The sequence below is a fragment of the Muntiacus reevesi genome, chromosome 1, assembly GCF_963930625.1.
Source record: "Muntiacus reevesi chromosome 1, mMunRee1.1, whole genome shotgun sequence".
Taxonomy (NCBI): domain Eukaryota; kingdom Metazoa; phylum Chordata; class Mammalia; order Artiodactyla; family Cervidae; genus Muntiacus; species Muntiacus reevesi.
Genome location: NC_089249.1, coordinates 235,084,972 through 235,097,215, shown reverse-complemented (window position 1 = coordinate 235,097,215; position 12,244 = coordinate 235,084,972). Strand labels below are relative to the sequence as shown.

Genomic DNA, 12,244 nt, shown 5'->3' with positions numbered 1-12,244 from the left:
ATGTTGTAGCAACATGCCAACCTCCCATGATAATTTTCTTGAATCTGGAATATGAAAAAGTAAACTTACAAATACAACCCACTTCAGCATATCATTTCTTATATTTTAGGATGTCTAGACAAAAAAAAATCTCCCATGACAACATACTAAGAATGAGAATATATGTGACATTTGCACTTGCCTTTACTATTTATTAACACTTTCACCCAAAACCATTACCTATATGAGTTAAAAATAAGCATTTGTTTTGTAGTTTATTTTGTAATTTTGTAGTTCTAGGAAAATCATCTATATAATTAAGTCTAAGCAGTGATTTCAGATCTTTCTTAACACTAAAAAAGTAACAAAAATAATCTTTAAAAGAGGCATGATGTGAGCTTTACATTGAATATATAACTCAAAACAAATGGGGAAACTAATCATTTTGAAAGATAACTTTTACCCATGAAAGTTACAGAATATATATGAACAAAATCAGCATAAATAGTCCAAAAAATCTGGTGAAAACACCCTAGGGAGACTTAAGTTCTCACCCAAACTAAATTCTGACAATAAGAAAAAAATCAAAAAACATTACCCAGATCAAAACATCTTAGGGAGCTTTAAAAAAATAATTAACTATAATATTAAAACTTGTCACCTTCTACTCAAGACATAAAACACACATTTAATACTTTCAAAAGTATCTACCAACCAACTAAAAACACAAAGGTTCTCCTGTTCTATATTTTAATAGACCTTTTTCTGTTCTTAGCCTCTTCCATACACAGTCACTTTCACAAACTCTACTTCATGATTTCCCACCTTCATCACAATCCACTTCCACCTTTGTGCTCCAATCTTGATACTGTATGTAGGAAAAGTATGATGCACACTCAAGAGGCCCATATTCTTCTATAAAGCTTTTAAGTGTGCCCAGAAGTCATTTGCACTTTACTTAGACCATCACTAATGTAAAACTCAGAAGCCCTTATACTCATTCATACCTGTGCTCTAGTCATACACACATCCTCAGAAAGCAAATACCACTTCAGACAATAAAATTCCCCTAATGCTGTCTCACTTTCCCACCCTACCATCTTCACAAGGCTGACACAATGGACTACAGATGAGTCTTCCTAGGTGTTACCATCCCACCCCAAGAAACCGAAATAGCAAAACATCAAAAGTTAGTTAACAGGGTTTCTCAGGAGCGCAAGGAAACAGACAAACAGGGAAGTAGCAGTCTCCTAACAACCAACTTCATCACACCTCCACACCTCCTGAATTACCCTTTATTTCCACCTCTGCAAAAACTCAATTTTTCCACTAAAATTATCTGATCTAATGAATCAAAGCCTGCCCATCTCTTCTTGTACTCCTTTTATTTCAGCCACAAAGCCCTCACCTCCAGCAGGAGGAAAACTAATAAGTAGAAATGACAAAGGGGCAGCAAATGATTCCTTTCCTTCCCTTCCCAAGCCTTCTTTCCCAAGAGAGTTAGAAACCACCTCCTCCCACCCTCCTTCCAGCTTTTCCTCTTGGCTCACAGAGATACCTTTCAGAAACTACCTATACCCCAGTGTCCCAAATTAACACTTCACAATCTCATCCCTTTAAAACGGTTACAAAACCAACAAAAAGTTCATATCTTTGCTATTCCTTTATTTCAAGGGTCCCAACAGTATTTCCACCATACTACTCCAGATAACAGAAACAAACCCCTCACCAATAATCCTACATACACCCCAATCCTCTCGGTATTTACAAAACTCTTTCTTTCCACTACCCGTTTCATTATTCCAATACCTGTATCTAAAAATCCCTTGGTGCTGCCGGTATACCCCTTCAGCCTGTCCTCCAATAATATTACATACTCAAGTAGTCCTTTCAACCCCCAATCAAACTTACAAAAACCTCACTTTTCCCAACCCCTAATGGTATTTAAAAATCATCAGCTCTCTTGGCACTATCAACTCCTCAATAATAGCATCCCTTAATAGGCTTATCAGATTCCTAATAATTCCCCAAACACTTCAGTGTCCACAAATCCCTATCCACTACCCTATTTTAATTCAATATTCTTGAATGCTTAGAACTCATCAGTAATAGCTATAAAGCCCTCAATGTCCCTACTCTCCTTTTCTCCCTTCATGCTTCCAAAAGGTCCCCAATACTCCCGCTTCTAGATCTTTTAGTCCCGGAATAATACTGTTTGTAAAACGCGTGATATCCTGCTACTCCCTTCAAGATCTCGATATTCAAATTCTAAAATCCCTCAAGAGCCCCGATTACTCTCTCAGTTCTCAAAGAGCAGTATTTTAAATTCCCTCACTTCCCGCTCCCCCTTTGAGCACCCCAAAACGTGTATTTCAAAAGCCCTCGCTGTCCTCCCCGCCCCCCCGCCCCGTTCCCAGAGCCACACCGCCTCTACGTCCCTTTCTCTCCTCCCCCCACCCCCCCACAATGGTGATAGTACTACAGAGAAGACGTCGCCGGGACCTCCCGACCGCGGCCCCTCCGCTCCGCCCTCCCCCACGCCGCTTCCCCTCCCCCCACGCCCCCGCGGGCCCCCAACGCCCACGTTCGCCAGCCCCGGCCCAGCCTGCCTCACTCACATCGGCTCTAGTAACTTGGCCAGCCAGGACTTAAGGGCATCCACATCCTCTATGAGCATGGTGCAAGGAAGGCGGGCTCGGCCGCCGCTCTTGTTCGGGCCTGCCGCGAGTCGCCCCTTGCCGCCTCCTCACGCCTTCTTCACAGCTCCCGGTGCCTCAGCCCACCGGGCATCTTAGGAGACTTCAACCTACTCCCCCGGCCGGGGCCTAACAGGAACTAACCCAAGAGCCCTCACTCAACCTAGCCCGACGGCACAGGAGGGTGGGAGATAGCATCGAGTGGCGAGCGCTGCAACCAATAGGAAAGAGAGGGCCGTGCGCGCAAAGCCAATGAAAAGGCTCGTTCGCCCCGCCCGCCGGTCGTACCCAGTAAAGGAGGAGGGATTTACCAAGGTAGGTAGAGAGCTTACGTGAACTCCTGGTGCAAGATGGTATCTTGGAGAAGGCGCTGTGGCTCTTAAAGGGGCCGCGGCACTTTTCTTTTTTTTTTTTTTTTTTTTAACCACGCCGCCGCCCGCCGCGGAATACCGGTGTCTGCTCCTGGGAGTGCCTGGGGGAACCTGGTGAGCCCCTCAGCCTGGTTCCTTCCTCCCGTTTTTTCCTGGAAACACACGCTAGTGTCCCGAAATGACTCAGCTGTAGTAAATCTGCAACATAACGTGCAATACGTTCACGTTCGACACTGTGCACAGATCGCAAAATTTTACTTTTTTTCCTCACATGCTCATTTTGTTCGGCACACATGCTGGTATCTTTTGCTGCTGTGCTTAAATTATGCACAATGCTATAGCAACCCTGCCTTGGACTCCAATAATCGTCATTTTAAAAACGTGGCGCAACGGTTGCAGAAGACAGAGGCCATTTCAATTTTATCAGTATTTTTAGTATATTCTCTACAAGGGAGAAAAAGGATTCCATTTTTTAAAAAATTCTCTTTTCATTGCTTCTCTAAAGTTCGATGGGGATTTTGTGCAGGGAAGATGTTGGTCAGCAAAAAAAGTTTTTAAAAATAATATTTAAAAAATTGAAATCACTGAAATGGGCAAATTGGTTTGTACTAGATGAAAAATTTCCTTTTGGAGTTTTGAAATGACTGGCTTGGCACTGGTGTTAGAATGTTTATTCAACAACGATTAGTGAGCACCTGCTGTATACCAGCACTGTGTAAGACCCTGGGATTCCAGTGGTGAGCAAAACAAACAGTCCTTCCTCCCAGAAAGCTGAACAGTTTATGAGATTATGCGTTGTAATCATAACATTATAAAAAATACCTGATGAGCATACACCTCATATAAAAGAGATGGGTCAACCCAAAATAAGCAGACTGTAATATAAATATGTAGCAGATGTAGGCAAATTTTTTCTTTAAAAGGCTAGACAGCAAATATTTTTTGGTTTTGTGGGCCATGAGGTCTCTGACAACTACTCAACTCTGCCCTCTTGGCATGAAATAGGTCATAGGTAATATGGAAACAAATGACTGTGGCTGTGTTCCAATAAAAGGCATATGAAAATTTCAATGTGAGAGAGTTTTCATGTGTCACAACATACTTCCTTGATTTTTTTCCTCCAACCATTTAAAAGTGTAAAAGTTACTGTTACCTCACAGGTGTCTAGGAACAGGTGCCAGCATGGTCTGGCTTGCAGGCTAGTATGTGGACCCCCTGCATGTGTATGTGTGCACCCAACTCTGCAACCCTGTGGACCATAGCCCACCAGGCTCCTCTCTCCATGGGATTCTCCAGGCAAGACTACTAAGTGGGTTGCCATTTCCTCCTCCAGGGGAACTTCCTGACCCAGGGATAGAAGCCTCGTCTCCTGTGTCCCCTTCATTGGCAGGCGAATCTTTACCCCTGAACCACTTGCGAAGTGACCCAGCTGGCATTTAGTGGTAAAGAACCCGCCTGCCAGTGCAGGAGATATAAGAAACCTGGGTTCCATCCAGGGGTGGGGAAGGTCCCGTGGAGGAGGAAATGGCAACCCACTAAAGTATTCAGTTCAGTTCAGCTGCTCAGTTGTGTCTGACTCTTTGCCACACCATGGTCTGCAGCACGCCAGGCTTCCCTGTCCATCACCAACTCCCAGAGCTTACTCAAACTCATGTCCATCTAGTAGGTGATACCATCCAACCATCTCATCCTCTAAAGTCCCCTTCTCTTGCGTTCAATCATTCCCAGCATCAGGGTCTTTTCTAGTGAGTCAGGTCTTCACATCAGGTGGCCAAAGTAATGGAATTTTAGCTTCAGCATCAGTCCTTCCAGTGCATACTCAGGACTTCATTTAGGATAGACTGGTTGGATCTCCTTGCAGTCCGAGGGACTCTCAAGATTCCTCTCCAACACCACAGTTCAAAAGCATCAATACTTTGGCGCTCAGTTTTCTTTATAGTCCAACTCTCACATCCATACATGACTACTGGAAAAACCACAGCTTTGACTAGATGGACCTTTGTTGGCAAAGTAATTCTGCTTTTTAATATGCTGTCTAGGTTGGTCATAGTTTTTTTTCCAAGGCGCAAGTGTCTTTTAATTTCATGGCTGCAGTCACCATCTGCAGTGATTTTGGAACCCACAAAAATAAAATCTCTCCGTTTCCATTGTTTCCCCATCTATTTGCCATGAAGTGATGGGACCAGATTCCATGATCTTAGTTTTCTGAATGTTGAGTTTTAAGCCAACTTTTTCACTCTCCTCTTTCACTTTCATCAAGAGGCTCTTCAGTTCTTCACTTTCTGCCATAAGGGTGATGTCATCTGTGTATCTGAGGTTATTGATATTTCTTCCGGCAGTCTTGATTCCAGCTTGTGCTTCATCCAGCCCTGCATTTCGCATGTTGTACACTGCATGTAAGTTAAATAAGCAGGGTGACAATATACAGCCTTCACATACTCCTTTCCCAATTTGGAACCAGTCTTTTGTTCCATGTCCAGTTCTAACTGTTGCCTGCATACAGATTTCTCAGGAGGCAGGTAAGGTAGTCTGGTATTCCCATCTCTTCAAGAATTTTCTACAGTTTGTGGTGATCCACACAGCCAAAGGCTTTGGCATAGTCAATAAAGCAGAAGTAGATGTTTTTATCCTTATCTGTCAGAGGGCCGACAGGATGAAAATCACACAATCACAGAAAATTTCAGTATTCTTGCCTGGGAAATCCCCTGGCAGGCTACAGTCCATGGGATTGCAAACAGTCAGACACAATTGAAGCAACTTGGCACACACACATGCACCTGGGAAGCCTGGACCCCTTACATAGCGAAATAAGAGAGAAAAATAAAAGCGAAACACACTTAGAAATTATCTAGTGAGCCTCCTTCACTGTTATCTCCTCCCCAGCTCTGCAGCTATGTCAAGTTCACAGAGACTAAGTAACATCTGGATCTTCTAACAGCAAGCCCAGAGCTTTGACACATTCAGCTGTTGCCTTTTCCTCTCTCTCTTCTCTTCTTCTTGCTTTATCCTTATCCTCATTTTCCCTTCACTTCTTTCCCCTGCAGAGATGAAGTATTACCCACAAATGATAGATATTTTTAAAAGAGAAATGTAAAAGTGATTTGATTAGGCCTGCAGCTAGGCAAGAACTTGATAGCATGATTGATATGGAATAGGAATTGCCTTTTTCACAATAAATCACTCTGCTGCAAGAATTTCAAAGTACTTTTTAAATGTAATATTTATAGAACAAATTTTCAAGCCTTACTTCAGAGGTGAGGGTGCCGAGATACTGGCTTTCTAGTGACTGAGGTCATCATTCAATCAAGAGTATTACAGGGAGTAGAACAGACATGATTACGATAGCCATATTTGGGTTTGGGGACCATGGATAGTTTTTTCCTTTTCCCTATTTTTTCATGTTATGATGTCATTACTTTTCTAAACTGAGTAGGATGGCATCGATGGATAGATATAAGCACAGTATTTGAATGTAGATGTCAAACTCCAAACCATACCTTGAGAAAGTGGCATCTATGGAAGAGTCACTTTTCCAGAAGTGGAATACAATGAATCCCACTCCCAAGCCTCACTCACTCCATTTCCTAAATAATTGGTTCAGATTTAGTCAGTAGCCACGGTCCAGAATTTTCCTTATACTTTATTTGTTGTATGCATAGAACTGACTCGTCTGAAGTCCATGAGTGAATGAGGCACTGATTTCAGTCATTCAGTTATGGGGCTACCCTGAAGACAGTGCATACACATAGGTACTAATTCAACATACCTCTATCAAGTACTGTACAAGGTACCAGATTCTGTGTGCTGGGCTGGGGCAGAGACATAAGTTTGAAGAGTTATATCCATTCACTGGAGAAGGCAATGGCAAGGCACTCCAGTACTCTTGCCTGGAAAATCCCATGGATGGAGGAGCCTGGTGGGCTGCAGTGCATGGGGTCGCAAAGAGTCGCCCCGACTGAGGGACTTCACTTTCACTTTTCACTTTCATGCTTTGGAGAAGGAAATGGCAACCCACTCCAGTGTTCTTGCCTGGAGAATCCCAGGGACAGCGGAGCCTGGTGGGCTGCCGTCTATGGGGTCCCACAGAGTCGGACACAATTGAAGCCACTTAGCAGCAGCAGCCATTCACTGCCTTTTGGGAGCTCAGATTCTGGTGGTCTGATAGTCAGGCATTGGGCATAATAATCAAACCCAAGTTTGTTGAATACTTACCCTATGCTGGCCCCATGCTAAATATCTCACTGTATTGTTGCCTATCTGGCTCAGAGTCCCCCTGTATAGTAAACAATATTCATAGGCAAGAAAATTGCATCCCAGAAAGGTCATGAAGCTGGAGTGAAGAGGCCCAGCCTTGACCATGTCTGTTAGGTTCCAAAGCCCCACCTGTAACCTTCACTTAATCACCTCACTGGCAAACACTGAGATATGAGGTTCATTTAGCAAATACATATTGAGCCTATTACCATATCTTAGGCACTGCTCTTGGATAATTCAGAGTAAAACTGATTTCAAATAAATGTTCTTTCCTTAGTTAAGTTGGATGTTAACATGAATACTTAGCAAATATTGACTTTTCTCTCAGTTTATTTGCACAGAGGAGAAAGAAAGAAATCAAAGGAAAAAAGAGATTATTAATATGGGACCTTGAAAACAGAGAGTGACAAGAAGAAAAGACATGCTTATTCTGACCAAGTTCTCTTCCTAGGCTTGAGGGCAACTGTGTGTTCTTTCTCCACCAGGAAGAGCTGTCAGTGGGTGATTTTGCACAAGTGTTGTCAGGGGTAAACAGGCTTTGCAAAATCAGACTGTGCTGTGCCTACTTTGGGGCAGGAAAGCTGGGGGAGGGGGATTGGTCCTTAGTCACCAACCTATGACAATGTCCCAGAGGTACAATAAGAGAGGTGGGGAGTCATTTTTGAATTTTTTCTGTGACATTTACAATCACAGTAGACTTCCTTTACATGCTGTTAAATTAAACTTTGGTGGAATTTCAAACTAGAAAGCTCATGCTTACAAACAGACCCTGTCATGTCTGTATATTTGTAAATAATCAGTTAATTGAACAGCACACCATCAAAATGTCAGTCTCTCTTGAGTTTAGGTCCCCTGGAGCAGCCCATCAGAGAAAAGTTGCTTTAGTAAAAGTCTCTGGAATCTTCCTTATACAAAGTCCAGGTGAGTGGGCAGGCAGCCAAATTGCCAGTCAATCAGAATAGTCTCTTGGTTATGGAAATGTCGATTGGGTTCCCAGGAGAACTACGTTAAAAGGATTTTTTTTTAGAAAGTTGCTTCTCTCTAAATACCAATAAGATTGGCTAATACACACACACAAAAAAAAAAGAACACAAAAAAACTGGCAACGCTGAATGCCAATAAGGATGTAGAGAAACTGGATCATTCATACTTTGCTGATATAATGTAAAATGGCACGGCTACTTTGAAAAACACTTTGGTATTTTCTCTAAAAACTAAATGTGCAACTACCATATGACCCAACAATTACACTTCTGGGCATTTATCCCAGAGGAATGGAAACTTCTGTTTACACTGAAAAACCTGTACTCAAATGTTTAGAGCAGCTTTATTTATAATAGGCCCAATTAAGAATCAGTTCAGGTGACCTTAAACAGGTGAATGGTTAAACTGTGTGATATAGCATACCATGGAATGGGACTCCATGCTTCCCTCCAGCAAGGAAGGAACTGTTAATACATGCGACAATTTGGATGAATTATGCTGAGTGAGGAAAAAAATGAAATACAATATGTAACCAATCCCCAGAGGTTACATATTGTGTGCTTCCATTTATGTATAGAAGATAGAAGTGGGGGTGTGGAGGGAAAGTGGCTATGGCTTTTTAGAATTAATTAATGTTTGGTTGCGCTGGGTCGTCATTGCTGCATCCCTGCCGAAAGCAGAGGCAACTCTCTAGCTGAGGTCTGTGGGCTTCCGGCTGCCATGGCTTCCTTGCAGAGCAGGAGCTCTAGGGCACGCAGGCTCAGTAGTTGCGGCGCACCGGCTTAGCTGCCCGTGACATATGGCATCTTAATTTCCCAACCAGAGTCCGAACCCATGTCCCCTGCATTGGTAGACAGATTCTTAACCATTGAACTACCAGATTAGTCCCATGAGTGTGGTTTTTAAAAGGCAACATGAGGGATCCTTGTGGGGCTGGAACTGCTCTGTATCTTGACTGCCAGGATGGGTCCAGGGAGCTACAGGTATGATAATGCTGTAAAGAATTTTACACACACACACACACACACACACACACACACAGATGTGCACAAATGATTACATATAAAACATGTCAATATCAATGTTCTGATTATGATATACCATAGTTTTGCAAATGTTACTATCAGGGGAAATTAGGACAAGTGTGCAAAAGTTCTCTCTGCATTATTTCTTACAACTGCTTATGATACTACAATTATCTCAATTTTTTAAAAAGTTGCTTCACATGGAGTAAGTCAGAAAGATAAAGAACATTACAGTATACTAACACATATATACGGAATTTAGATAGATGGTGGCGATAACCCTATATGCAAAACAGAAAAAGAGACACAGAAATACAGAACAGACTTTTGAACTCTGGGGGAGAACGTGAGGGTGGGATGTTTTGAAAGAACAGCATGTATATTATCTATGGTGAAACGGACCACCAGCCCAGGTGGGATACATGAGTCAGGTGCTCGGGCCTGGTGCACTGGGAGGACCCTGAGGAGTCGGGTGGGGAGGGAGGTGGGAGGGGGGATCGGGATGGGGAATACATGTAACTATATGGCTGATTCATGTCAATGTATGACAAAACCCACTGAAATGTTGTAAAGTGATTGGCCTCCAACTAATAAAATAATATTAAAAAAAAAAAAAAAAAAAAAAGTTGCTTCACATGGAGAGAGCCATGTCAACAGGGAGGAAAGGTTGAAAGTGGCATCTCTGGATGTGTGGACCAGAATTAGTCCACGTGCCATTCTTCAAGAGTTTCACTGGGGCCTCAGTCTGCCATCCTTCCTTGCAGATTAGAAAAACATCCAGGAGAAATGTGGGATGTATCACTGCAATAATAGTGACTTTATTTTTTCAAGCAGGAAATAGCAACAGTAGACTGACCAGACTCCAATTCCCCCTGGTTATCTCTCTGATATTAGAAGATAACTGCCCTCTCTTCCTTGAGTTGAATAAGCTTTGGGACTTGGACAGAGCAAGTAATAATAACTCATACTCCTTGTGTACTAGGTACTCTGCCACCAACTTTGCATAGATTAGCCTCTTTTGGTTCCTGCATTTAGTCTTTCTTTCTTCCAAGAAATATTGATTACCAACCTATCATAGGCAAAGCGCTGTTATAGGCCTTGGTTCAGTGAAGAAAATATGCATTGTCTTGAAGATTGTTTTAGTATCAGGAGAATGGTGACAAGTAAACAACTATATCATATAGCCAGGTACATTCTATAAAGAAAGAAAGAAAAGTGTGGGGAGAGAGTGATGGGGGAGTTAGAAGGACTGAGCAGTGATCTGAAAGCAGTGGTCTGACAGTTTGAGGAAAGGAGGAAAGCAATGGGATGAGCCAAGAAGAAAATAATGGTTGAAGAGATTAAAGAGGTAGTGAGAAGCTAGATCATGGAGGACTTTGTTGGTCATGGTAAGGACTTTGAATTTTTGTTCTGAGTGAGACTGGAAGGCACTGAAGGTTTTAAACAGAGGAATCAAATTATAGGATTTAGTGTTTTATTTTTAAACACTAGCTATGTCTATGGCTATGGCTGCCTCATGGTTATCAGACTGGAGGGGACATACATGAACAAAGGGAAACCAGTTAGGAAGGAATAATCCAAGTGAGAGGTAATGTTGGTTTGGGCCAGACTAGCACTCAAAGAGAGAATGAGAAGTTAAATTCTGGATGTATCTTAAAGGTAGTGTCAAGGAGTTTTACTAACAGAATAATTGTTGGTGTGAAACACAAGAAGAAGTCAAGGATGAAACCAAGGTGCTTGACCTCAGGTGGGGAACATGAGCGAGGAGCAGATTTAGAGAATGGCTGGTAGATCTTGAATTCAGTTTGGGCTGTGAATTAGACATTGTCTTAGACATTAGACATGGTGGTGGCCATGCTCCAAGATGGCTGCCAACGATCTTTAACTTGTGTTAAGGATCACACTCATGTGTCCTTTGCTCCCACACTGGATCAGGGCTTCTCTATATGATCAGTAGAACACATTGAAATGACAGTCTTTTACATCTAAGTCTAGGATAAGAGGTATTGTAGCTCCCATTTTGGACCTCTTGTTCTGGGGAAAGCCAGTCACATGTCCAAAGGCACTCAATCAACCCTTTGGAGAGTCCCAGATCGAAAGGAACTGAGACTTCTTACCAACAGCCGGGACTAACTTTCTAGCCTTGTGAGTGAGCCGTGGTAGAAGTAGATCTTCCAGCCCCAGTCACACCTTCAGATGACTACAGCCCTGGTCAGCATGTGACTGCATTTTCATGAAAGCCCCAAAGCAGAACCATTCAGTCAGCTGCTTCCAAACTTCTGACCCACGGAAACTGTGAGTGATAATAGATGGTTATTGTTGGGAATTCCCTGGCAGTCCAGTGGTTAGGACTCTACACTTCTCACTGCTGAGGGTATGGATTTGATCCCTGGTAGGGGAACTAAGATCCTGCAAGCCATGCAGCATGACCAGAAGTAAAAAAAAAAAAAAATTTTAAGCCCCTAAATTTGGGGTATTCTTAGGCAAGACACATAATTAATATAAAAATCCAAGTGGAGGGAATTCCCTGGTGACCTAGTGGTTAGGTTCTGGGCTTTCACTGCCATGGCTTAAGTTCAGTCCCTGGCTAAGGGACTGAGGTCCTACAAGATGCATAGTGTGGGAAGAAAAATCCAAGTGGAAATACCAAGTAGACAGTTGAGTCTAAGAGTCTGGAGTTCATGAGAGATTGGGCCTGGTGTTTAAAACTGTGGATCAAAATAATAATAATAATAATAATAATAATAAAACTGTGGATCCATCAGCATTGTAAAGTGTGTTGAAAATCATGGGCCTGGAAAAGATCATCTAGGAATTTACTGTATCTAGAAAGAAAGGCCATTAGGGCATTCTCCTATTTACAAGGAAAGGGAATAATATGTGCTAAACTGAGAAGACTTGGCCAGTGATGAAGGAGGAGAATAGAGAAACAAGA

At 42.5% G+C, this 12,244-nt stretch overlaps 1 protein-coding gene across 4 annotated transcripts in view; it reads right to left on the bottom strand.

Moving 5' to 3' along the window:
* The window catches only part of RBM27 (RNA binding motif protein 27), a 54,212-nt gene extending 51,372 nt beyond the window's left edge, over positions 1 to 2,840 (bottom strand). For all 4 annotated transcript variants that reach the window (XM_065918835.1, XM_065918837.1, XM_065918836.1 and 1 more), the window contains exon 1: positions 2,598 to 2,840. In XM_065918835.1, the coding sequence (XP_065774907.1) occupies positions 2,598 to 2,656 (59 nt within the window). In that variant the 5' untranslated portion in view covers positions 2,657 to 2,840. The remainder of the gene's footprint in view (positions 1 to 2,597) is intronic.
* Between the last annotated feature and the right edge of the window lie 9,404 nt (positions 2,841 to 12,244).